Below are 27,498 nucleotides of genomic sequence, written 5' to 3'. Positions count from 1 at the left end.
CGGTGTCGAGCGTAGTCGAGTCGAGTCGGCACGGCCGGCTATAAAAGCCCTCTCGCACCGTGCCGTCCACGTCACACGTCGTTAGCACTCTGCACGGTGAGGAACTCCGACGTACCACCTGTTATATTATTCTTCCCTTCCGACCGAGCGCCTCGTTTTCGTTATCTTTCGTTCTACGTACACTGGCCTTGCCTTGATCGACCAACGATCGACCATCATCACTCCGTCATCCGTTCGTTCTACTCCTCGCGAACTAGACGTCCCGGAAGTTGCTTTTTCGAGTGTGAAAAAGTGCTTCGTATCTCTTTTCCACCCGTTTCGTCTCTCTCTCTCTCTCTCTTTCGCGCGCGCGTTTCGAGCGAGCATTTAACATCTTCGTTTCACGTGATCCAACGGAACGGAGATATTTCGTTCGAGGGGAGATTCCTTTGGCCAATTTTCAAGGTAAGCGTGCTTAATGATCCTCCGTCTTTTTTTTTTTCAAACTCTTTTTCTTTACCGCCTTTTGGCGGGAGATTCGAAAATTGTTTAGAGAGGCTTCTACATACGAGTGGAAGCGCGTTGCAAGGCCCGGTCCGATCGACTTTACCAGTCGTCGGATAACGGAAATTAGGACAAGGATCCACCGGTTATCATTCCGTCTCTCTCTTTTTTCCCTCGCTTTCGTTGTTTTCGCTGTTCGACGTCCAATTACCTCGAATATTATCGCGCGTCTCTCGAAGAGGAGGGGAGGGGGGTACGGGTTTAAGATCGGCGGCGAGTTTAAGATCGAGATGATGAAAATGGTAGAACGATTGCAGATCGATTGCCGCCTATTTTTAGATAATGTTTTTTTCTTCTTTTTTTTTCTAAATCAGTTAGATTAGGAATATATCGTCGAATAACTCGTTGCGACAGATGCAGAAAGAGAAGATAAGGCGGATTAGAGAAGAATTAAATAGAATCGGAAAGTTTGTTGCAAGTTGTTGCTTAATCATTCTCGCTAATATGACGATAACGGAACGAATCAATTTTTACGCGAGACGTGGAAATATTGTTCTTTCTACATTTTTCAAGAGCCAAGAGTCGTGGAAACGATGTTATTTTTTTTCGAAAATTTCACCTACCGGACATCTCGATAGGCATCGTCTCACTTATTAACGCGATTACGAAAGCGAATAATCTTCGATCACCAGTTTTCTTACTCGGAAATGTCTCGCGCTCTCGCGCTTTGCTAATTAATGCCAGAGTTTAACGATCAAACGTAGCGTAGATCGTTGGCGAGATAACATCGTTGCGTGCGGGGGAATAAAAAATCCCCCGTGGATCGTACACTTTTCGATTTTTTTTTTCTTTTATTTTAATTAACTCTCACTTGTAATCTTCTTTAATATTGTCGCTCGCTCGGTCGGTAAATTTTCCTTTTTTTTTTCAAATGAATATTCGAAGCAATCAAATTTAACGGCAAATAAACAAAACGACTCGATATATATATATATATGTATATGTATGTGTATACACGTTCATTCGTTGGAAATTCGTTGTTTAATCACAATAATATTAATTATAACTTAATGATACGAGCTGGCTGCAGGAAAATTAACTTTTTGCGCGCGCATTCGTTCACATTTATTAATTTACGAAAATCGCAATTTTCGAAAACCGTTGTTCGAAGGAAATTTTTAGATTCAAAAATATCTCGAGATTCATCCCGTCTCGAATCTTGGAAAAATCGATATTTCGTCGAACAGATCGATCTTTCGAGAATTTTCGAGAGGAAACTTGGATAGAAATGTTGTTCCACGGTAAGAAGGGCAATCGAAGGGAAGATCGAGGAAGTGACCAAGAGGATCGTTCGTAGCGCGTTTATAAATGCGAGTGTAGCCTTCTTCCTTTCCTCGATTTGGACCCGATGGGACCAACCCGTGGAGGAGAGCCCTTAGCAATGACTCCTGTGGGGTCGTATCGAGAATATTGGATTCCTCCGTGTCGCGAAACTGTGCTACGATTTGCACTCGTGCTCGATTTGTGCGTGGCTCGATACGCATACCTCTCAACGTATACCTCCCTCGTTTTGCGCCCAACAATTTTTATTATTCGTTCCATTCCGCGAGGTGATCCTCCTCTATGAGCCGAGTGAATTTCGAATCGGATGTTGCTTTTAGAAAATAGTTAATAAAAAAAAAAATAATATACGACTCGTTTACTCGATTGATTTATTTTAGTTATTTTAGTTTCGTGTATTTTTTTTTTTTTTTTTAGAGTATATTTTGTATCATCGCGTCAAAAGGATAGAAAGAGGGAAGAAATATTTTTTTATATTTTCGAATGTTGCAACGAGCAACAATTTTTTTTTTTTCAATTCAATACAGTTAATTAAAATAAACGATGAATCGATTGTAAATACGCTTTCTTGCGAGATCTTATATACACTCGAACATCAAGAGATTAATTACATCATCTTATAAATGCAGCCTCTTCTCACTGTCTACATTCGAAGTAAATAATTTATCTCTCTCTTTCTGTTACGTATACCATTTTCTCATTTTCTTTAGCAATTAATAATCGTCTTATTAGCCTATTCTCATTTTAATAAAAATCAAGTTTATGTCTTGTAACTATTCCGTTTCGAATCTCATCTCTCGGTTCTGTAAAAATCTTCCATCTCGTCCCTTCGCGTAGAAACGTTTATGTCTCCCTCTCTCTCTTCTTCGTTTGTGCGTTAACGCGTAACAAAAAATGTCTAGGCATGCGTTAAAATGAAAAACTCCGATATATTCCTTTTTTCTTTCGTATACAATAAGAAAAAGAAAGACGCGTTCAAGAAACTTTCAAATAAATTTATTATCTCTGTTTCGTTCTAATTAATCGATCTAATTAATCGAAATATGTACAACTGAAGAATTTTCGAGAAACGAATCAAAGAAATAAATAAAAAGTTTCGCGAAACGATAGAATACGTTCGATCGCGATGAGAAAACGGGTAGCGGAAGGAAAGAGAAAAGGAAAAAAGTTAGCTAAATATCTCGCGATCCGCGCCGCTTTGTAAATGGAAATTCAATCCTTATTTTCCATTGGGCCGCGTTCTCAACGTCGCCCGAAACTTGGACAGATTCTTCCTTCGCTCAAACACACACACACACTCTCTCTCTTTATCTCTCAGAGTTTTCCCCTCCCCGGAACAGATGTCGTGCGTGTCTCGTTTCTACGAGCAACCGAAACGAATGCCAATCTCGCTCGCGCGAATTCGCCAACTACCTTTTATCGAACTTATACTTAAACTTATACTCGAATGTCCCCTTTGAATGGGATTTTGATCGCCCACCAATTCGACCACGATCGTCGATTAATCCGATTCCTATCGAATCTCCTATCGATCACCGCTCACAATGTCGAAACTTTTATTTATTTCGATCGATTCGATGGCCACATACCGAGATCTCGAGACTCAGATCTGTGCCACAGCGACGTCGACAGCTTTAACAAAATTATCCCCCTCGGGATAACCGGATTAACGGCGGTTTTCGGTAATGTTTCGCCCTCCCTCGTGAAAAACGTGTGTGCTTTCTCTTTCTATCTATCTATCTATCTATGTTTATCTCTCTCTCTCTCTCTTTCCTTCGTTTTTGCAACGTTTCTCGATCTCGATTTTAAAAGAGAGAGAGAGAGAGAAACTTTTTAACCGAGTGAAAGGATGACCTTGATTTAGTTTTAAAGAATAGAGCAGTGCAATTTATTAGGATGAGATGAATGAGATGTTGAACAATTATTTCCTCTCTCTCTTCCTAGATCAAATAATTTTCACGTTTTTTTCCGTTTAGGGAGGAAAAGTGAAACGTGAAACGGGAAAGAAATATCGTTTTACACCTGTGGTATAAACATTAAATTTCTTCGTCTGGAGGAGGCAGAAATCATTTCGAGAATAGAAATGAAAATATAAATGGCGTTTTCACGAGACTCTTAATGGACGTCTTTAATTTTTTTTTTTCTTTTTGCAAAACCTAGCTACAACGATCGCGATGGAACTTTTTCACGTGCTCTTTATTGCAACGGAATATGGAATAAAACAACTGTTTATGACAAGTTTGAAGAGAGACGTATTGTGAACGTAATAAAGGGCTATGCGGGATTTACGATAAGGATAAAATATTGAAGTATTAATTTTTTTATGCTATCGAGTGTGTATTCACTTTCTTTTTTTTTTTTTAATTATTCAAATATAGAATATTTCAAATGTCGTTTCACATTTTTATTTTATTTCTCTGTATATATATTTTTTTTAAATTTTCGTTTAGAAGTTTGCAGAATTTATTTTCAATAATTAAACTTTTAAATAATTAATCTTGATAGAGAAATTATTCATGAAAGTGTCTTTTGACGCAACAAGATATCGTATCTATACGATACAATTGCGAGTACGTTACATTCAACATCGTATCTAATTGTTCTCATTTTTAATTTCGGGATTTATTTAACAATAACAATAAAAGCGATCGCGATAACGTATCGTCATTGAAATATCGTCTCGTTGCACGCTAATCGAGTTGTCGCAGATCGAGATAAAAATCGAATTCTGTCTCTAGCAAAATAGAGCAAACGAAACGACTGGATTGATAATTTGGTAGTGGGCACCAAATTAGAGAAGACAGAGAAGGGAAACATTATCGAGTATACCCGTTATTATTCCTAATAATCGAATAGATTAGCCGCGTTACGTTAACTGGTTTCCGAGATAGATCGATAATTAGTCTCGCGAGAATCGAGTCGGCACAGGAATTACACGTACCGTCGGTCAGAAAAGTTTTCGCAGGTTATCCTGAGAGAATAAAAGATTCGCCGATTTTGAAAAAGTCCGATTTTAATGAAAACCTGTGTGAAAGGATATGGAATATAACAGTTAATATAAAGCAATTTATTTTTCGATAGGAAAATCTCTTTGAACGCGTGAAATCAACTTTTAAATTTTCATTATTTTTTTCATTCATACTTCGTATACGAAATTTTACCCCGCGGAAATATTTTTTAATGGAGCAGTAAAATTTAAAAAATTTGATTGAAAAAAAAAACGAAAATACAATACTTTCGTTTTTCGATACTTAACTAAAACAAAATTATCGATCAAAGTTTCGTAACGTATGAATTTCGTTATTGATTGCATATGTAATTGCATCGTAACGCGTTCAACGTTACATTTGCTTTTCTCTTTATGTGATAAAAAGAATAACGAGTCGATAATAATTTATAAACGCGCGTAAAATTAGAAGCAATTACGCTTGCTTCTGATAAAATTCATTCAGTTATCGTGGTGGCCGGCGCCGAGCTGAAATCGTTATCGCCGTTTCATTGTGGAAATGCACTTTGTCGCCTCGGTCGGTTGTAATTCTCGGTTGCGATACGATAAGACGAAAGTTTAGCACAAAACGATGCATGAGAATCGATGATCGAAGGTCCAGTTCGATATGGAACTCGAAAAAAAATGGCGTGCACGAATGTCTAATACGATTGTTAATAGTTTCGGTGTCGAGTCGAAGTTCGATTAAAAGATTTACTCTAGATCGTCGTCCAGTGATTATTATCGTCGAAGATGCTTAATGTACCGTAATGTAAAGATGTTTTACGCAGTAAGAACAATGTAGCTGCAATCGAGTGAGATTAGAAGCGAGTTAATGTATAAATAAATTTTCAAGAGAAAGAAGGTTAAGAGATACGAGATGGTCTTAAACTAATTTAATCAGAGAGATGAAGATACGAATGTTTGAAGAATAATGGAAGAAAAATTTGATATGTTCGAAAGCCGGTAATTTGAAAGTGAATTGTTTTTTTAATACGATTTTACATCATCATTGTTCTCTTACGCAATTCGTAAAATTGTATAGGTTAGAAAGTATACATAACACTAGACTCAAACTCGTCAAAAATGAAGGATTTCATATTTTTTGTCTTACGATTATTAAAAGCATGAGAATGTTTTTGACAAAATTAATATTGTAATTGCGTATTTTTATGACATCACTTTAATTACAATTAAAATTTAAAATAGATATTTAAATATTGCAGTAGTTCTAGTTTTAAAAATATCCTATACTGTTTAATACTTTTTCCAACTTTGCAGATTTGAATACAGTTTTTATTGTACATTATGCAAAATTGTATAAATATCATTACAATATTAAATGAATTATTCATCGGGGACATTATCTAATATCTTTTGAAGAAGTAAGATCTCCTTGAGAATTAATTGCATAATAAGATCGTAGAAAACATGATCAATTTCCTTAAAAATTCCCATGACTGTTCAAACGTGTTTCAGCATAATAATATCTGTGAGAAAAATGATGGAAAGTACGAGATCGCTAAAATCTTATCGACAGAGATTATTTAACGAGCTTAAGCAATTCATACGATTGCTACACGTCATTTTTAATTATATGAATTCAAGAACTTGAATCTTTTGCGTTCATTTACTTGAATCTATATTTTTGAATCATTATTATCTCTTTTCGATACATTTATCCAGACACAGAAAATCCTGTCAATAATAATGGTAATATTCTTTACATATCAATTTATATAATATCTTCCAATTGTTATATTACATCAAACATCGACGCGTTAGCATCTATTTTATATTTTATTACTTGCAATTCCCATGCGCATACATGTTTACAAATTTTAATGCAAAAAACTATGGAGACGTTTAAATTTTTTTTTTTAGAACACAGTTTGCATATTTCAAAATGTCAGGAAAGAAGGAAGCCTCAGAGCATGTATTCGTTAACGCGGTATAGGTTATAAAATTTCGTTACTCGTAAATGATGGAAAGGACACGGAATTCGCCGTGTTAAAACCTAGAAGATTTATCGATTATTGGCAATAATGCGGAAAAACTGTGATAAAGTGTAATTTGAAACTTTCGTTGCAACCATATATTGCAAAATCGTTATGCAAACATGTTTTTTTTATGTTTTAAAATATCAAAATTATCTTTTTGACAAATTAAATGCTAATCGCTTGCAATATATGAATAATCAATCTACTATTAATTTTAATATTAATGAAAATTTCAAGTTCAATATAACTTTGTCAAGATGCATTAAATTATACTATTATATATTTATTATAAAAATTATTTTAATTACGTATTTTAAAAATAACATTTTTAAGAAAGATTTATTGAGATACGATAAATGATAAATCAATTGTCATTCCAATTTTCATGAACTCTTTTATACAGTTTATCCAATCATAGTCCAGACATAATTTTCGCGCAGTGTGCTCAACAAATTGCCTATTCCGTATATGCTTTGCAAGACCTTAACGATATTGTTTGTATTAAACTATTAACTATTCGCCTACGAAAAACTGTTTTTCTTTTAATATCTCTGTATTAAATGTAAACATTAGATAAGAAATGTACTTCGGATATCAAGCGTGTATCAAGAAATAATATATACCAATATATTATTCAATTACCAAGCCGCTTTCAATTTCAAAATTCTCTCGTGTCTCAGGACGGATGAAAAATAGATAGAAAAATGCGAGGAAGACTTGAGGTAATATTTCTTGAAATGGCACACTGACTTTTTCGCAGAAGAAAAAATTATTTGAGAAAAAATTTATTACGTAGTTGTGAAAGTCAAAAGTGAACCGGTTTAAATTAGCTATCTCTATAAAATTCTTGTTCGAGTATTAATAAAAAAAATTAACGATTTCTCATATTTTTTTTCTTCTTTTTTTCTTTTTTTTATAAATATTGTTCTACTTATGAATAGTGGTATGGTAAGATGTATGTGTGCATATGATGCAACAATTTTCGCGGTAACGATGAAAGTGTTTTTCTGATAGTTGTGTTACGATACGTGTTTCGCCATGCGGAAAAGAGAAAAACTTGATAAGTCAGCTATAAAGAATTGGAGTTATTTTATGAAATCGGATAGAATTAATAAAAAAACAAAGTCATATGTACATAAACACGATCTTTTTTTTTTTATATTCCTCACTTTTCACACATAAAAAATTGCAATGGATTACATAAATTGAGATTTATTAGATAGATAACTATGTGCTGTTCCCATTTAAGTGAAATTTCGTAGTTCGAAAGTTTCTAACAAATGATTTTATTTAACGTGATACGTCAAATGATATTTCTTCTTTTTTTTTTTTTTTTTAAATAGTTTTATACATTCACGAAAAGTATTGCGAGTATCGCGTGGAATTTCGTTTTGTGCAAATGCTTGCCTTTAACTTTGCTGGTAACAAAGTCTGTGTCAAAATTCCTAAAATTTCCAGGCTAACTTCGAGCAGCTGCAAGAAGAAATACTCGAATGTTTCGTGTTATCAAGTTTCGCGAGATTGAACTGATTTTTTTTTTTTCGAAAAAATTTATGGAAAAACCAATAAGACTACGAACGTTTCATATCCTCTTTCCTTTCGTTATTTTCACGATAGAATCTCAACTTACGATCGATTTTATTATTATTGTGATAAAAAAATATCCACTTTCTTAATTAAGAGAAAGTTAAGAAGACAAAGTCGCCTTTATCCTCCCCGACTGTCTGGAAGAATTTTCGCGAGGCGTGTAATCTTAAGAAATTAACTTAAAAATTTTCAGTGGTTCAGAACACAAAGAAGGCAAAGTTTCGAAAGCGAAGGGAGGGGGAGGGGGAAGGGAGAGGATCGCGTTGAACGAATTTTCATAATTCTATCCTGGCAATTTGCATTAAGTACAAGGCGTCCAAGTGTAATTACCTTTTACTTTAAAAGACGATCTTGAAAAGGTACTCCTGGGACAGGTGTAATTGTTTCGAACGCCCTTCGTTTCACGTTACACGAGGCTGTTCTAATTTTCTGGTTTAATCCCAGCCCGATTTACACCCACCACCACCGAAAGATTTCTTAATACTGTACAAATTATGACAAAGGAACGAGGTTGTAATGCAGTTTATAATGCGACAATTTAGTAATTTTTAATAATTTATAATAGTGATGGATTTTTTATTTCGTTAATTCGTAATTCAATTCGCAAAAGGGATTGTATTAAGGTTGATAGATTTTTAGTGAAATTACATGACATTTGTTTCGACATAACATTTAGTCGAAGTAATTGTAAAGTCATTTATCGTTTCGTTTATTTTGATATTTCTGGATTATTAACGTTTGGTTTCGATAGAAATATAATGGAAATCAAACGTGATATCAAACGTATCGATAACGTTATTATAGTTTCGACGAAAGCTGTGCTTGCTATAAAATAACATATTAACTGTTAAATGAACTTTACGCTCTATAAAATATTTTTAGCCACAGTTTACGTTCAAATAATTCTCATTATTAATTTTTTATTATATACCGAGCAAGCAAGATTGATTTTTCATAATTGGAATTCGTGAATTAATGAAATTACGAATACTTTCATTACATTAAGCAAACTAATGTGTATTATCATTATCACGAAATTAATAATCATGAAATGCTGTTCACGCTAAACGATGCGTTTTAAATTTCCGTTTAATGAATTTTCGTTTTCGATGCGATATGGCAGCCGATATTATAAATACTCAAATATTTTGAGGAAGCAATTTCCTTTCTCGTATTTTTTTTTTTTTTGTATATTAATTTAAATAATATTTTTTAAAAAGAAATGAGAATTCTGCAACAATTCAAAAAACTATTACGTTGAATACATAATATTAAATTATATAAATTAAAAATTTTGTATAGCGGAGAGAATGCTCGAAACGAATCACGATTCGATGAATTTTTCTTTATCTCGTTTTTCCATTTGAAATACGGAAATTAGAAGGATAGTTTATTTGGGTCATGGTACGGCAATAATCCATCTTTCTGTAAAAACGTGCCGCATCTATCATACCGTGCCAACTACATATGTGCGTACATCGTCGTATAAAAGCTTAAGGCATATCATTTTTATAGAGTATACGTATTTAGATACAAGTTTATTTTAACAGAACCTATTCTGAAATGTAGAAACTGACAATAAAAAGGCGGGGTGAGTGAACAAGGAATCATAAAACAGTTTTATCGAGAAAGTTAATAAAATTGTTTTATTACTCTAATCCGTCGGTAAAGATACTTCAATCAACTTAACTTATCGTCGAGATATGAATTATATTTTTTATTACATTGCTAAAATTTGGAGAAAATTTGCTTTCGAATTTTCATTATAATTATTTGCAAATTTTTATCTATACAAGTTGAATGGAAATTCTGTCGAGTCACCCTGTACACGAGAGTCGATCTCGAGTGAAATTCCGTAAGTGACGAAGAATCGAGTGAGAATTTATACCGGCAAATGATAGCGATATACATAGAAAATCTCGGATAGTTTATCCTGAAATGTGAAAAATTGGAAATGAAACGAGTCAAATTACGAATCTTACGTTATCTACGTATTGGTAATGGAAACAAGCATTTCAAACGTGTGCACGCGACTAAATTCAGTTTATCGAGTCATACGCGATGAATCAAGCTTTCTAAAATTGTATTTTATATTCAGTATCGTAATTTCCCTCTTTTTCTCCGGTGCTCGGTCTCCTCGTGCCCTCTTCGAACTCTCATTTGAATTTTCATGAAAACAAACCTGCGGAGACAACGAGGTTGTGCATACGCGAAACGAACGTGCCTGAGGGGGGAAAAAAACAGGAAGATGCGAAAAGTGTTTAATGTGGCGTACGCGTCGCGAACAGTGGCCACCCATTTTCCTCGCTAAATTAAATCCAGTCACGTGCGAGAGCTGATAAAATACGAGTTCTTTAATCTGTTGTTTCAATAATTAAATCGTGTGTCAAGAGTTAGATGATTTTTTTTTTTGATAGAATCGATTCAATTCGATGAGACAAAAGTCAAGTTGGCAGGCATATCTTCGTTTATGAGGAAAATATATACTCGAAAAGACGCAGTGACAAGTAATAAAAATGACAAGAAAGACGCGAGAGATTATTTTTAATAAAGATCTTGACATCTTTAAAATCACAGTCATATCAAAATGACCGTCGTAATATTGTTATGCATATGAGCTCTATCCGTCAAATTTTACGTCCTTGTAAACGTGAGATTTCCCATCTGTATTAAAACTGACCTGCGCACTCTATACACATTCGTACCCACGCGTTTCGAGCTTATAGAAAATGCCAGCCTAACCTCAAAGGCAACGAGACAGCAATGAATGCCACGGCAATATCGTGTCGCGACGTAGTGGAACGTGAGCAATACGAGTTTTCCCAACTAGTAACTAGGATTTAGAATAAAATTCGAATCACAGAAAATACTGATACTACGATACAAGTTGTCTGTATCATATCATGAGAGATCAGAAGAGATCACATCGAATTTGATCGATATTTATATATACGTATAGGATATACAATAGAAAGTATACAATAGAATGCACGTTTCCGTGTGATGTTAAAAATCCATGACATTGCTTATCACGACGAATTTATCGAATAATCTTCTCTTTGAAAATCATAATGTTTATAGCATTTATGTTGCTCATACGGGTAGCTAAATTTCTACTGGTAGTTGGAAACTTTTTGCAATTGTGAATAATAGAATTAACAGTCGTAGAAATGAAACCATAATTTGTCCACAACAAAGAACAAATTTTATTTCATCGTCTGTTGTAATCGCAATTTATATCAATTACGATTAAAACGAAAATATGGAAAAAGTAAGACAAAATATTGAATTTAAATATTTTTTGTGAAATAAAATTTCGGAAAATGTATATTCACATACGAACAAATCCATAGGAATCGAATCGGTCTATATTCAATATCGTGAGATGAATTTATGTTATGTGAAACAAAAAACTCATGCAAAACAAATTGTTTCAAAGCTCGTGGTAAATCAATTTTTGTTTTTGAAAACTTTGTAAATAACACTCCAGTTATTTTTATTGTTACGATAACACAATTTTAGGAATAAATAATCAACTTTACGTAACGTGTTTTTGGAATTTTTCTCCATTTATGTATTTCTAAAAGACAATAACTTTGAAAATCTTAAAAAAACTATAGTTAAAGTTTACAATTAAGATGGAAATATTCAAATATTCTTTAATAATAATTTAATAATTTCAAATAAGTTACTTAATATCATTCTTAGCAAATGATATAGATCTCGAAAAAAATTTACAAGTAAATGTAGAACATTAGATACCAAATAGTACAATATCACATGATTATATATTTGTCAACTTATACAATTTAACAAACATCCACTCTTATTTTTACTTTAAACATGGCGACATTTGAATAAGCTTATCATTTTTTTCCTCTGTGAACTGATGCCCTAAATTGAGCAATCTCTCTCTCTCTCTCTCTCTCTCTCTCTCTCTCTCTCTCTCTCTCTCTCTCTCTCTCTCTCTCTCTCTCTCTCTCTTTTTCCGATTCGCATTCAAAGAATTTTTATACATAAAGATAATTTATTTTTATGACTTCGAAACGAAGTATTCTTATTATTCTTTTTATTTCTACGTTATAAATCAAATTCATTGTATTTGTTAATTTTATAATTTTTCTCTTCCCCTCTCGTTCAGGAAGACGTGTCATTTTTTTTCGTGGTTAAATTTTTTCCATTTTGATGTCTGGCTCGTCTATTAGCCGAGAATTTTCCATATTAAATAGAACTCATTTATTATCAGAACTTTCTTTTATCTTTAATTTTCTCAATCCCATTTTTTTTTACATTTTTTTATTAAATGAAATACATATTATATCTCTAAATTTTATTCAGTTACTGAAATAGATTCAACGAGCACCATTATACAATTATTTATATTGTATAACAGTTAAATTTTTTCATTCGTCATATGCATCAACATAAATTGTCACTTTATTTAAATAATTAATTTTGCCTCCTGTATTAAATATAATAACATGTAACGTGAACGTGGACAGTATCGTGTTAAAAATGACAAAAATTAAAATGTTTTGTGAAAAATAATAAAACTTTTCAACGATTAAACGATTAATAAATAAAACCACTAACTGCTCAAATTGTAAAATTGGAAATAATTGCAGGATACGTTATAAATAAATCATTGAACGGTAAATCAAAATAAATAAATAAATCGTGGATAATTGTCTTTGATTCCCAAGCCGGAAAATTTAACTCGTGCAAATCAAAAGGGAATTTACTGGTCATGGAATTTCAGCAAATATTTAATTTCTCCATGCGAAACTTGCTTGAACCGAAAATTAATTTTGCTTTTCCCTCTTTCGTCCTGTCAACATCTTAACGTTTAATCGTTTTTAGATGCAATAAAGTTAATACGTTTTCTTGCATATTTTTATTACGACAATTCTTCGAGAAGGATAATTAATATAATATAATAGATCGAATTATTTCCTGCTTGATGTTTCTTCGAGTGTCAGAGAAACGCGTACGTGTTCCTATTTAACTTTTAATTTATCATTCATTAGGATAATTGTATTTCGTCGTAACTGTTAATTTAATTCGAAATTATTGTGATAAATATATATATATCATAATATGTTAACAGGAGTTTCTCTTAAATTATTGTATCTCGCTACAAAATAATTTTTCGTTTTTTAACACGCAACGATTTAATCTTAATTTTAAAAATCAATATCAGGTACTGTTTCAATGCAAAAACGGCGCGGATGTAATTAAACGATAATTCTATTTTAAAGCTCAGTCGACGTCTCGAACAACTTTCTAAACTCGGCAAGGATACGTTGAGAGAATAGTTTGCGTTAAATTAGAAAACTTGGTTCAATCGAACAGATGTAGATAGATAACGCCTAACGTTTCGTCCGTATGGACTCAAGATATTCCATGTCCGACAATATGCGTACTTGTACTACTTCCGCCTACGGAACAATGCACGATATTTCCACGGTAATAAAGGGACGGTCGATAAAATATTTTGGATTTTTATACGGATAAAAAAGCAAAGAGCTCGAAATTGCAATAATATTTTGTCAAAAGTAAATAATGCGTTTAAAAATTGTATTATTCGATGATTTTATTTTTGTTATTAATATAAATACGAAAAGTTCATCCAAATAATCGCCTGACGTAAACACGACAATATTACGCTATTATATTTAGCGGGATATCGAAAAATAACATAAACAATTTTTAATAAAGCTGTCACGATCAATTCTATTGTTATTTATTTCGTTTATTTATTTCATTTTTTTTTATCTTTTTATATTTTTCCTTTCTATTTATTCTTTATACGAATCCACGCACGATATTACAAAATTATACGATATATATTTAGTAATGATTTATATTCAATAAATTATATTGTAATCATTTGAATTTCGCGCCATTCGTTTACCACGAATCGATTAATTTTTAATTATTTTTAGTTCGATTTATTCACGCAAATAATTACTATTTTTATACCTTTATATCGTGAATATCAATCAGGACTATGTTGCATCGTAGGTGGCTGTATTAATCTGATTCGATAGTTCAATCAATAACTGTGCGACTTCATCGAAAAAGTCGATTCGACACTCGAACGTGATGTGAAGTGATTCCAGAAATGAGATTTGCTTGACGAGGAAAATTGAGGTTAGAAAAAAGGAAGGGCTTGAAAATCAAGCAGAGGAATCGAGTCAAAGGATCACGCGTGTGGACAAGATTTCAATTTAATCTTGTAAATTGCACATGCAAATTTTCGTTGAATTTATGCATAGTGTTGTATATAATTTCTGATAAATATCTTACTTCATTTCGTGTCAAATTAAATATAATTAAGAAAATATTTAAGAAAATTTCTCTACTTTGTGTTCACATAAGGTGAGAAAGACAATTCTCGAATTAAAATTTTTTTTATTCGATCGAGAACAGAACTACAACAGTTGAATATACTCGAATATAAAGATATTAAAAATGCATTAATTTCGTGTATACATGAAAATTCTGAGGAAGAGAGAGAAAAGTATTAAAAAAAGTTTTGAATACTTTCTGATGAATCTTCTCTGGTAAATTTCTTCTCTTCACTTTCGTATAATAAAATCTTCGGTTAAAAAGTAAATTGAAAGGATATGAAAGAAGGGATAAAGTTTAATACTTTGTAATTTTTAATATCCGGTATTGTTATATTTGAAATTTTAATCGAGAATTGCACCTCCTCGATATACCTTTTCAACGATTATTTGATCGAGAAAGATTTTTCTTTTATTGATTGCAAGGGATTTTAATAGAATCAAAACTTTAATTGGAGTATTTTTTTTTTTTTTTTGGATTTTGAAAAACCTTCTTCATATCGATTCTCTATTAAAATTCTCTAATGAATAACCAGAATTTCACGTTAGATTCGCGTAATATATCTTGAGAAAATTAAGAGGAAAAAAAAAAATAGATCAATTCGTTAAACTAAAGTTACCGGATCGAAGAATAATTTTTAAGGGCTTGGCGCGTTTATCAGTGAATCGATACGCAAATTAATCCTTCTATCCCTTCGTTATCGATAAATTTCCGCTGGTCCTAAACTTGACGATGCTCACGACAATTATTACATTGATTGCGGTTTATTGAACACATGTATGCGATATTTTTAGACTCGAGACTATACATGTGCACGAATTATTAAACTATTATAATACCACGTTTTCCCCATTATTTTTCTTCTGCAGAATTACGATATGAAAGTAGGATATTTTCTAATTGGAAATTTTAAATTGGGGAATAATTTGGATTATATAGATCGGTGTTAATTGCAATAAAAATAAGTGTCTGTCTGTTAATTATTTTTCAATTACTTGAGCAGTTCGTTATTTAAATAAAAAAGAGAATTAAAAAGGAAACTTACTTTCTTTGCTTACTTTCTTTTTTTTCTTTTTTCTTTTCTTTCCGCCGTTAATATTCGTCCATTAATTTGATCGAAATGTAAATTAATAGTTTTGAAACTATCGGATAATCCTTGACGAATCAAGAGAGCCGATAATCTGTCGAAATTAAATTTTCACAACTCGCCAAGATATCCCGGAGGCAATTGCAAGTTTTTACTTTAACACCCACGTTACCTTCCTCACCGACTGCGAAAAATCTCACGATGTGAAACTAATTTGCATACAGAGTGAATTTTGCATAATTTTTTTCATTCTTTTTTTTTCCAAATTCGTAATCTGATTCTGTATATATTTTCGTAATTTTTCGTTAACGAATCTATCTGACAATGAAATGAAATATTCAGAGAGAACTGAATCAAAATTTTGAAGATTATCTTTCGATTATTATTCTTGATTTGACTCAAAATTCTTAAATTTTAAATATAGATAAAGCATGCAACAACGTTTATCGATCTTGAACATAACCTAAAATTTTACGTTCTAATAATGTTAAAAATGGTATAAAATTATTACAATTAATAAATTAATTAAAAATTCGAATTATTATTTATTAATATACATTAATATAATTAAATTCTAAATTTAATGCGGTTATATGTTAAAATAATATTTAATTTATTGATTAATTTTTATATATAAATAATTTACAAATTAAAATCCTTTCGTACAATTAATATTTATTTTGTTATAGATAGAAATCAATCTGACTTACATCGATTTGAACTTAAAAATTTAAAAGTCGAAAGGACTTAAAAATTTAAACGTTATTTAATTGAACGTGAATTTATGGCGAAATGAATAATAATTCATCCACTCGTTTGTTCGATTATTATTTTTTTCGTTCGTTATTAATGAATCAGAAAAGATGATAAACGATTCGAGAAAAAAAGGCAAATAGGAGGGAAATTTCACTGATTCACTAAGTAAATGAAGTAAAGCTAAAGTTAACTTTAGAGATTCAATAGTGTTAATGAAGTGGCCGGCCAGGTACTTTTCGCGAGCTTCAATTTTAAGATTACGCGAAACGAATATCACGTATAACGATCAACGATGAATCATTTTCCCATCGTTACTGTTTATTTTTTTCTACTTTTTATTTTATTATTTTATTATTTCTCTCTTACGTAACAGATTCGATAAGTTCGTTACGATTGTTCGCAGTTATTGAAATTTTTCGTAAAATTTTTTCATACTATTCGATATATTTAAGGTATGATCGTTCGATGTAACGCGTGAAAAGTGTACAATGGATTGCAATTTATTGAAACAAATTGCATCTATTGACGCGAAATAAATGTATTGTTCAAAAAAAAAAAAATTGAAGCGAGCGATATAAATTAATTTTGTGTAAATGAATTAGTTCAAAAAAGAAATAGAAAAAAAAAAGAAACGAATAATAGATAAAGAAACTTTATAACACGATATAGTTAAAAGCAGCCACTCGATATTTAAAAAGGGGACGATGAACAATGGAAAAAGTTTCGAAATTCATTATAAGAATTTTCCGGTTGACACATTCAACTGATAGAATTATTTAAGTTAAAATGAAAATTGCGTTGTGACAAGGGAGAATAAAAAAGAAAGTTTTGAACAACGTAATATAGTATAGTACGTGCAAAGTAAATAAAATGATCATAACGTGAGTAAAAACTAACTTTGCAAAAGAAACATCGTGTCTTTTCGTCTATGATGTTCTTACATATTCCATTAATCCACTTTCTAGATCTCCTAGTATTTATTATTCGTTAACTTTATGTAAATAAAAACATCCGGTGTATAAAAAAAGGAAGTCAGCTTTAACGATCTCGACGAACTTCATTTAAAGTTTTGTAATTTTCTACGTAGGTGCGCGAGAAGATTGATTTATCTTAATATTGCTCTTAATTGCATTTAGATTTATTATAAAAAAAGGTCTGAAAAAAGGATTAAGTAGCTGTTGATAGACTAGATTCTTCTAGATTTTTAAATAAGAATGCATCCTCTATCCTCTTCTTATTCACACTTGGAGACGTCGATAAAGTTTTGACAAAGAGAGAAAGAACTGGGACATCTTGTATATAGGAATATTTAATTCTCTTTCACGATCCCCTATTATCCCTTTTTACAGATGAAAAAAGTTTTTTGCTCGTTAGACGATCGTTTAGCAAAATTACAGAATTGCATTCACCACAAAAGATGGTGGAAAAACCTACCTTTGTAAAATTCCTTATTGTTAATCGATAAACGGCCGGTCGGTCACCATTTTCCTTTATTTTCCAGCAACCGTCCCGCAATCCTTCTGTTTCTGATCTATTCCGGCCTGCGAATAATTTCACGCCTGTTGCCTCGTGCAATATTTTCCTGTTCCTCACCTTTTCTTCTACTTCTTCCCACTGTCGCCACCCACCACTGTAATTAAAGCGTTCAGAGACGAGTTTAAACACCAAGTCTGAACGAAGAATCTTTTTTAACCTTCTTGCCAAGTCTCCACTCTCTATTTGATTCATCAGTGTATGTCATCAATATGGTGAATATATTAACTTCAAATTTGTTAATCTTCTGCAAAAATAGGTTACACGTAGATTTTAGTATCAAAAGGACAATCGAAATTATAAATGAATATATATATTGAGTTGTTCGGAAAGTAATTTCGTTTTCTTATGACAATGAATCACCAAGTCATTTCATATGATCGTGTTCAATCGAATTCAATCTCGTAGCAATTTCTCGAGTTGTTATATATGTCAATTTGCTCGAATCAATGCATTCCTTTAGTTTGTCTTTATCAACTTCAACTGATCTTCCAGAACGTGGCGCATCTTTAATGTCGAAATTGTTGAAACGAAATTTTGAAAATCACTCTTAATGTATTGTTAATAGATTTCGCATAACTTTTTTCTTGCCTGAACAACATTCTTACCTTTTTGATAATAAAAAAGTAAAATATACCGAAAATGTTCCTTTTGGTCTTGCATCTTTATTATCACGCAAGAAAAATACAATCGCACACAGAATCAAACGAATTTTTTTTATAAATAAATCGTGAAATGCCAAGTGTCAAAATATATAATACGAATACAGTTTAGAATGAAGTTGGCTGGATAAACGTTCAATTAGCGACACTCGTGTGAAAAAACGAAATTACTTTTCGAACAACCATATATTTTACTGATTTTCTTCGAAATCAATCGAGGCAAGGTTAAACCGCGAGGTTTAATCAAATGCTAAATTTACTAATCCTCGTTTATTTGAATGTAGCTAGCTGTCCTCTAAAACGGAATATCGACATGATCAATAGAGAGTTACGATCCGTAAACAGGACAATGAAAACGATAGTGGCGCGGTGACTGGTGAACAATAACAACTTATCACCAACTTTGAAACATTGTCATTTTCATCCAACTTTTGAAACATGTGATTCTATTAATAATATTAATATCTCTTATGTAAAAATAACTAACAACTTTTTGTAACTAATTTTTCTTTTATTCTTTCTTAAGCTGACGAATCGTTTTAGAGGTTATCTTCCAAGCTTGATTATTAATTTAATACTTTTTCATGAATGTTCGCCAATTACAAAGTGCACAGAAGTGAAAAAAAAAATAAGTGACAATGACAGAAAAAAGGAAACAGAGATTGAGGAAGGACGAGTTTGCGAAGGCGACCAACCGGCGTAATTGAAAAGCGGGACAAGCAACCCCAAATTACCAGGCGCAAATTAAACCCCAGGTGTTAATGAACTCGCGATGTTGTTGACGACGAAATTGCAACGATCCTCGATGTCTATATTGGCACATCGACCCAGATTCATTCACTTCCGAACTTGACCTTCTCATTTGTTACTCTCATACGAGCCTCCTTGCTATAAATAAAACGTTCGAACGTTAGAATGGCTCGAAAAACTAAAAATAATCTTTATATTGTATGTTTCAAAGTACAGTTCCCTTGACTTTTAATATTTTGACGGCGCATAGTGGTTCAAATAACGTATATTAATCGGACAAAATTAATTTTCAAATATATAAAAAAATAATTGTTTTGATGTGTAGTATACATTAAAATTTTAATTCTCTGTTTAAATGTTTACGAAGATTAAACGAAATATATAAGTAAACAACTAATCGATAATTGATCTGTCACATTTCAATAGTTTAATAGAAATATTCTGTAAATTTTTTAAGAAGCATTTGAATTTCAGTTTTATAATGGATATAATTTAGCTATCTATTATTAATAATAATATTCCTAACTTTAATTGGCAATTTTTTTATTCCTTTTAATATTTGAACGATGCAATATTTTTTTATAGTGTTTTTTATAGTTTTCTCATTTTATTCTTTTTATTCATTCAGTTTTTATCAAATTATCAAATTATTTTGTCAAATTATCATTGTTTAGGCCATATCTGGCCCATATCTATTGGATATGAACAGGATTGTCGAAGACATCTTGTAGCAAATAGCCATAATTTCTTTTTTTTAATAAGCATTTTTTCCTTAACATCCGTTTCTTTGAAATATTATTTCGAATTCTCAAAATCCAGTTTATGGTATATTTATCAAATTCGAAGCGCTTTTTAAATTAATCACCTGCTACAACTTTTTTGTTTTTTTATATCCACCACAGTTATTTAAGAATTCAAATTTGTATATTTATATATTTATATATTTTTTATATATCTATTATTACGTATTTTCTTTTTTATTTTATATTAATTAAACGCAATGTTAATTTTTTTTATATATTTAATTATATTTTTACATATATTTTTATAAAATAATAAATTACAATAAAAAGTAATATTGTATACTAAAAATTAAATCTCCGTTAGCTCCTATTATTCGAATATGTGTGATACTATATGTGAATAAAATGTTTTTGATCGAAAGATCGACCACGAAAGTTACGAACAAGAAAAATATGAACGTATCGAGTTTCACAAAAGTAAAATTGATAGCTAAAAGTAAAATTGTAAAGCTATACCTTTTAATTCCTCGACAGATGTAAATTGGTCTCAATGGCTATATATATTTCTGAAAATCTGAAAAGCCAGATTCCTCTATCGAAAAAAAAAAAATTGAAGAAACCAATTGAAAACGCAATTTGGACTCGATTGAAAACATTTTATAATATTTTATATATTTAGGTTATAAATTGACTTGAAAATCGTATGTAAAAATTATTAATTCATCTTTTCAGAGAATTGAAAAATATAAGAATATAAGAATTCGTATATTAAGACCTACACAAATATTTCACAGTCCTTTCACCTTTCCATTTAATCTCAACATGCGTCACGTTAAATCGAGCATAGCTATGTCATTTACACCATAAACACTGTCATCCTATTTCCTCCCTTCTTCCAATTCCAAAAATCCTCAAATATGATATCACCAAATCCTACAAACGAACACAATTCTTAAAGATTATCTTTGTTGCTTTTTTTTTTTGAAAACATAATAACAATTATATTTGAAATGATAAAATATAACATAATAACGAATTATGCGACTTTCCACTATCATTTGTCATAAATAGGATTGAAATATCGAAATAGGATCAATTGATAATTAATGCATGTGATTTACATACACTAGTGTAATTTAATAAAATAATTTCATTATAGTGCCTATGTTTAAATAACGAAATAATGATGAGAAAATTTACTTAGATCCTTTTTTGAATTTACGAAATACATATTTTACAGAATATTACGCGCACTTTATCGCTATTTTTTCCAACGATTTTCCCTTTCGCTCGATGCTGGCCATGACTTTCACTCAAACTTATTAGATGAAGTTAAACGTCAATCTTTCATGTTGAATTCCTTGAATCGATTTACGTATTAAAATTTTGGAAAGAGATTTTTCTACCAATGATGGGCAAAATTTAATAATTGAAATTACTTTTATAAATAACTTTATTCATTAATTTATTCAAAATATAATAATAATCGGAAATAATTGTAATGCCAAAAAGGTTATATAAAAATCGGATCGATTATAATAATTATGAATAAATGTTATTCTTCTTTTATTATTCAATGAATTAATACTCAATTCCGTCTTCTCTCAATCTTTTGATTGTCTTTTTGCTTTGATTTCATGAGGATAAGTCGAGGTTATGGAAGTTACTTTCAACCACGCCTGTTTGTTCTATAACATCCGATCGAAGGGTCTTCGTCCTTTTGACACCCTCTTTTGATGGAGGTGCCATTAACCTTTATCAGATATCCCACACCAATTTTTCTCTTTCCATGAGTTTATTATCCACCATGAAACGTCCCATTTCTGGGATAACCTCCAATAAACGATAAATAGTCGCACGCTCGAGCTAGCGTTATGTATATATACACACAGCCAATAACAACGAATTTTACTACGTTTTATCGATACAATCTTGATGCAAGTATAATTAATTCAAAGAAAATATTGAATTAACTTTGTTATTTCTACTTTTCATGTTTTTCATGCAGAATTAAAAATAATTTTAATATCTTGTCACTGAGGTAACACAAATATTTAATAAAAACACAATATGTACACAATGTTCGTTACAAAACTTTTTTTACCGAAAAATCCAATAACGGGTAATAAAATGTCGTTTTCATTTTGTTTCAGATACACTCGTTCCCAGTTTCTCAACACAATGATGTTGATGAGCGTGCTAGTGTCTCTATTGTTCGTCGCTATGGCTAAATGTCATCCCATATCCTACGACACATACGACGAAAGAGAATTGTCACGGGATCATCCACCACTCTTACTTCTCGTTGATCACCGAATTCCGGATTTAGAGGTATGAGTCTCTATATAACGTCTCCCCCCTCTCCTCTCAAGTTATTACGATGACATGAGTTATCGAATTAAAAAATGAAACACCTGCCGTATCATCGCCCATATTTTCTTATTGATCGCATTCAACGCTGATTTTCACTTGTTTCATTCTCTCCAGCATTTCTCGTTCATACCAGTCCTGCGCGTATAAATAAAACTAGGATTCAAATTCTAAAGGTCAATGAATATAAGTAAAACGGTAGGATGTCAAGCATGGTTGACATACTTTCCCTAAAAAGTGGATTTAAATATTGAATATGTCGGATTTCCATCGATTTCATTTTTTATATTATACGCTCGTGTGATAAAACGAACAATAAGCTTTTTATATTTTAATATATATACATATATAAAATTTTTATGATACTGTTAAATTATCGTGAAATAAATCGAAACATTAAAAAGCGTCAAATTATTTTAATGTACATAAAAATTTACTATCGAAATGAAAGCAATAATGTCATTTTTTTTATTTTGAAAATTTTTTTCGAGTTAATTAACCATCTATTTTTATTCGATTGCTCAAAATGCAAAATATACGCAAAAAATTTCAATCGGTAACAAGCGATTTCTAACCAAGAATTCTTGAGCGACCACATGCATCCTTGTTTCGCATTCAGCGCAGACGTTTCTCCACACACACCTTTGCTATTAACAATCATTCGAACTTTAAACTCGATTAAAATATATCCCTTCGCGGATTGAATTCATACCGTGAACGGATATCTATTCCTTGTAGCATAACAGAGAAAATCAAATGTTATAACACGTCAGACCCGAATTTCATTTTATGGAGACCTTGTATAAACAGATTATTGGAAATATCTTCGTTACCGAAACAATCGATACCATCATTATCCTGAAACGCGAGAAATTATCCGCGGTGTAAAACGTGTATAATAATACATGTAAAGGATAATACGCAAATGGTTAAATTATCGTTAAGAGGAATTGTAATTGAAGATATAATTGGAGAAATGTCTACTCATAATTTCTTGAGTATCAATCGAATACGCATAAATTAATATATAATATATATTCAAAGACAGAAATAATTCAAGGAAGTTGAACGAGGCATATGAATGGCGCGTTTGCATTTCTCGAGATATTTTTCTTTCTATTCTTCCTATTCGGTGCGTTTAATTAAAACGATTTCATTGTCAGGGACAGCGATCGTTGCCGGGAACAAGTCATGGGAACACAATCTCGCGAAATGCTCTTAATTAACGTCCATATTGTGGAAGTGATAGAATTTATGTCAAGAATGTTTGGAACGGAGCGATATATGCGCGAAATGAAAAGTAAATAGTTGCTGAGAGAGAAAGAGAGAGAAAGAGGGAGGGGGGGGGGGATTTAATTTTTATGGAATTGATGGAACTGTTTTTACTTAAAAAAATGAACATTGTGATTATAAAATTTATCAACATATTTTTTTATAATAGAATGTAAATTAGGATGAAAAGCGAGAAAACGCATGAAATTCGAAGTATGAGTGAACGCAGAACGTTTCGTGTTAACCATACATGCGCATAAGTGTGTACTTACGTGGCCTACTCTTTTAGTACGCGCCTCTTTTTGCTCATATTCTTGAGCGAGTATGTTCCATAAAACTGACAATAAAACCAGAAAAATATTGCGTGGTAGTAGGCTAGAGAAAACTGCGCAACGTTGCGTTGATTTCTTTCTTTTTTTTTTCTTGTTTCACATACGTGCATATGCAATCGATCCACTTTAATTCTAATTCATAATGACCTTTTTTTTTTTCCATCACTTCAACCGTAATATTGTCCACGATAATCAAATTCTGTTCTTTACTCAAAAGCATGGTACTATAGTCGGCGTAATTGTTCCATCTTTCGCGTCAAATATCCACGAACATCCTTTGTGAAGTGTTTCAATATTCATAAAAAAATCTTCACTTATTATTACGACATTATGCACAATTCTCTTGAAACTGAAATATAATTGTTTTAAAATTCTCATTTATATTGGGCAAATTTAGAAGGAATGTGAAAAAATATTTTTCACTCGACTTTATCAATTCTACGATCATAGATGAATTTTTTAGCAATATATTTAGATGTTTTTTTCTTATATGAAAGGACTAACAACAATAACCAACAGGTGATCAACTCTAAATTATTTATAACTTATTATTACAATATACATACTTTAGATGTAATTTTTTCATCGAAATTGTAGGTTATTGTATCATTAACACGATTGATTCTTTAGGTTTCTAACTCACGCGAATTCTAATAACTGGTGATGGATGTCTTTTTAGAAATATTACAATTTTTATTTCAGTTCCATTTCCCAATAAAATAAAAATCAAGTGATCTATAAAAATAAATATAAAAAATACATTCGTTTCTTGCATAGTGTATAATCGGTCCAAATAAATTGCAATTGGATGTTGCAAAACTATATTTTGAAAAAATTAGTACTAGAATATTAATAACAAAATTTTATAATTTTCAGAATGAAATGTTCGACTCGGGAAACGATCCAGGATCAACAGTAGTCCGAACGAAACGTCTTGAATCAAAACGTATCGGATCATTGTCGATCGTGAATTCTATGGATGTGTTACGGCAAAGAGTTCTTCTTGAACTTGCTAGACGTAAAGCGTTACAGGATCAAGCGCAAATCGATGCTAATCGTCGTCTTTTGGAAACGATTGGAAAAAGATCGTTACCCCTTTATGGTGGAAACATGTCTAAAACCGGCGACTCAAGGCTAAAGAGCGAATTTGAATATGTACTCGAGCAACAAGGAAAAAATCATGATCGAAACGTGGCACCAGAAAGAATTTCCGAAAGATTGCAGGATTGGCTCCATAACGACGATTCGGCATTTCGAGAAAGACAAGATGATCAAACGCGAAGGGTAATTATTCCGAGCGAACATTTAATTTCATTATGAATCAAATTTATTCCTAAAATTTGTTCATAAAAGAAGTAAATGAAATTTAAAATTTTCAGGCGCAAACAAATGAGCTACGTTTACTGTAATCGACACTCAAGAAGAGCACTCACAATCAATTTTCGCTATATTACGATTTTTTATCTAAAGCTAATGAATTGCATATAGTTTATCTATTATTCGTCATATTCCTCAGGTTATATATATATATTATATATATATATGTATACAAACATGTATCTATACATTTTGTGGCGTGCAAAATTCATTATTTAATACGTATTTCATTCATGAATTATATGCAAATTATTCATGTGTCAAGCGTAAAATAAATATTAGTATTCGCGCATGATATATTCGTAGAAAGCAAAAAATTTAAGAAATAGAATGTAACAGTATTTATTTTTTCATTTTCGTTTTAATTTTAATAATCATTTTAATCGTAACTAGTTTAATTTTGTAGCATCCAGAAAGGGAAGAAAATAGAAATAATAATGAAAAATATAAAGTAATTTTTCTTATTGATATTTAAAATTTAATGTTATAATTTAAATGTTTTATTTTTCTATTTCTTCCTTTTCAATAGCGCAAATATGTATATGAAACAAAACAGTATTATGCGTTGTGATCCCACAAAGTCTGCCCAATCCAACAATCTATATAGAAGACATTTTATATCCAATATTGGATGTAATTTAACGTAAATGTTTTTTCACATTAGAGTTAAGTTTTATGAACACAATGATAGAAATGTTATAAACTATTTTATTATAAATAATAATTTAAAAACGTAAATATTGTAATTTTTAATTGAAATTAACTATGAAAAAAGATTATAAAATTGTATTTATCTATTGTACAGTAAAGTTTCTTGAATCATGCAATATTTTGCTAATAATTTCAAACTATTTCCAAAATATAATAGATCCAAATAGCTATAAATTTAATGTAATGCAATTATTTAAATATATAGATCAAATACTTTTTTTTCCCAACAAACTTTAGTCATGAAAGGAATAAATGTAATTAAGAATTAATGTTCCATATCTTAAATATATATGTGTAAATTATTTTTTATTATTTTTTATTTTATTTGTGTTAATAACTTTGTAATCAGCAGTCTTTTATTTTTATATCCTCTGTCTTAATATCCTCGAAGAAAATCAAGTAATGATCTAATGAATTATATTTTATTACCAAAGAAATATATTACACGTGTGTATTTTAAAAAAATCGGTAAATAGTTCCTTTCATAAGTATCATAAATTAATAGACATAATAATATGTTTTTTTCTATCAAATTTGTACTTATGTAAAACATCGAAATATGATTTATTCTTGTAAATTTTATTAAAATCTTATTAAAATATTTTATTTTTGATTTTATACACTTTATATTATAATGAAAATGTAACATGCACATGAATATTTACAAAAATAATAATACTGTATAAAAATCACGATAAAAAATTTTTTAAATTAAATTATGCTATTTTGCAAAATATTTTTTTTTTTCATTTTAGTTTATCTCTCTATTTCGTTCTTCAATTTTTTATATTAATTCAATTTTATATTACTTATATTCAAAAACAATTTTTATGATTATCTTAGTATACAAAAATTAACTCTTCCGATATTTATATTAATATCAAAAAATAAATAATATTATAATTAAATTTTATTATTATTATTTATATATTGCATTATATGCATATCTTGTTATTGAGGAAATGTACAAAAAAATCTTCACTATGTAATTATGCAAAAAAATTATATATAACATATAAATAGATTTTATTTATTTTAAATCTATGTACAATATTGTGTATTTATTTATTTTCATTTTAACTCTTTTTATTTGTATGACTTATGTTAATTATTCAATGCATAATTGGATATAAATAAAATAAATTTAATTTAAATTA

The 27,498-nt window shown here is 30.7% G+C and overlaps 1 protein-coding gene and 1 long non-coding RNA gene across 3 annotated transcripts; one reads left to right on the top strand and one right to left on the bottom strand.

Moving 5' to 3' along the window:
- The first annotated feature begins 62 nt into the window (after positions 1–62).
- LOC108001517 (diuretic hormone 44) lies at positions 63–27,498 on the top strand. Of its 2 annotated transcripts, none has more exons than XM_017062548.3 (4): positions 63–444; positions 22,433–22,610; positions 25,130–25,537; positions 25,633–27,498. In XM_017062548.3, the coding sequence occupies exons 2-4, from the start codon at positions 22,461–22,463 to the stop codon at positions 25,660–25,662; spliced, it is 588 nt and encodes a 195-aa protein (XP_016918037.1). In that variant the 5' UTR covers positions 63–444; positions 22,433–22,460; the 3' UTR covers positions 25,663–27,498. The 2 variants fall into 2 exon arrangements, with proteins under 2 accessions (XP_016918037.1, XP_061936575.1); XM_062080591.1 differs by lacking the exon at positions 63–444 and adding an exon at positions 5,295–5,776.
- Positions 16,148–18,919, bottom strand: LOC114577996 (uncharacterized). Its single transcript, XR_003698539.2, has 4 exons — positions 18,733–18,919; positions 18,285–18,371; positions 18,026–18,221; positions 16,148–17,930 (listed from the first exon to the last, which is right to left on the bottom strand). It is a non-coding gene; the product is annotated as an uncharacterized LOC114577996 (long non-coding RNA).

This window comes from Apis cerana, linkage group LG10 (genome assembly GCF_029169275.1).
Source record: "Apis cerana isolate GH-2021 linkage group LG10, AcerK_1.0, whole genome shotgun sequence".
Taxonomy (NCBI): domain Eukaryota; kingdom Metazoa; phylum Arthropoda; class Insecta; order Hymenoptera; family Apidae; genus Apis; species Apis cerana.
The sequence above is the reverse complement of the archived record's forward strand: the minus strand, read 5'-3'. Positions and strand labels throughout refer to the sequence as shown.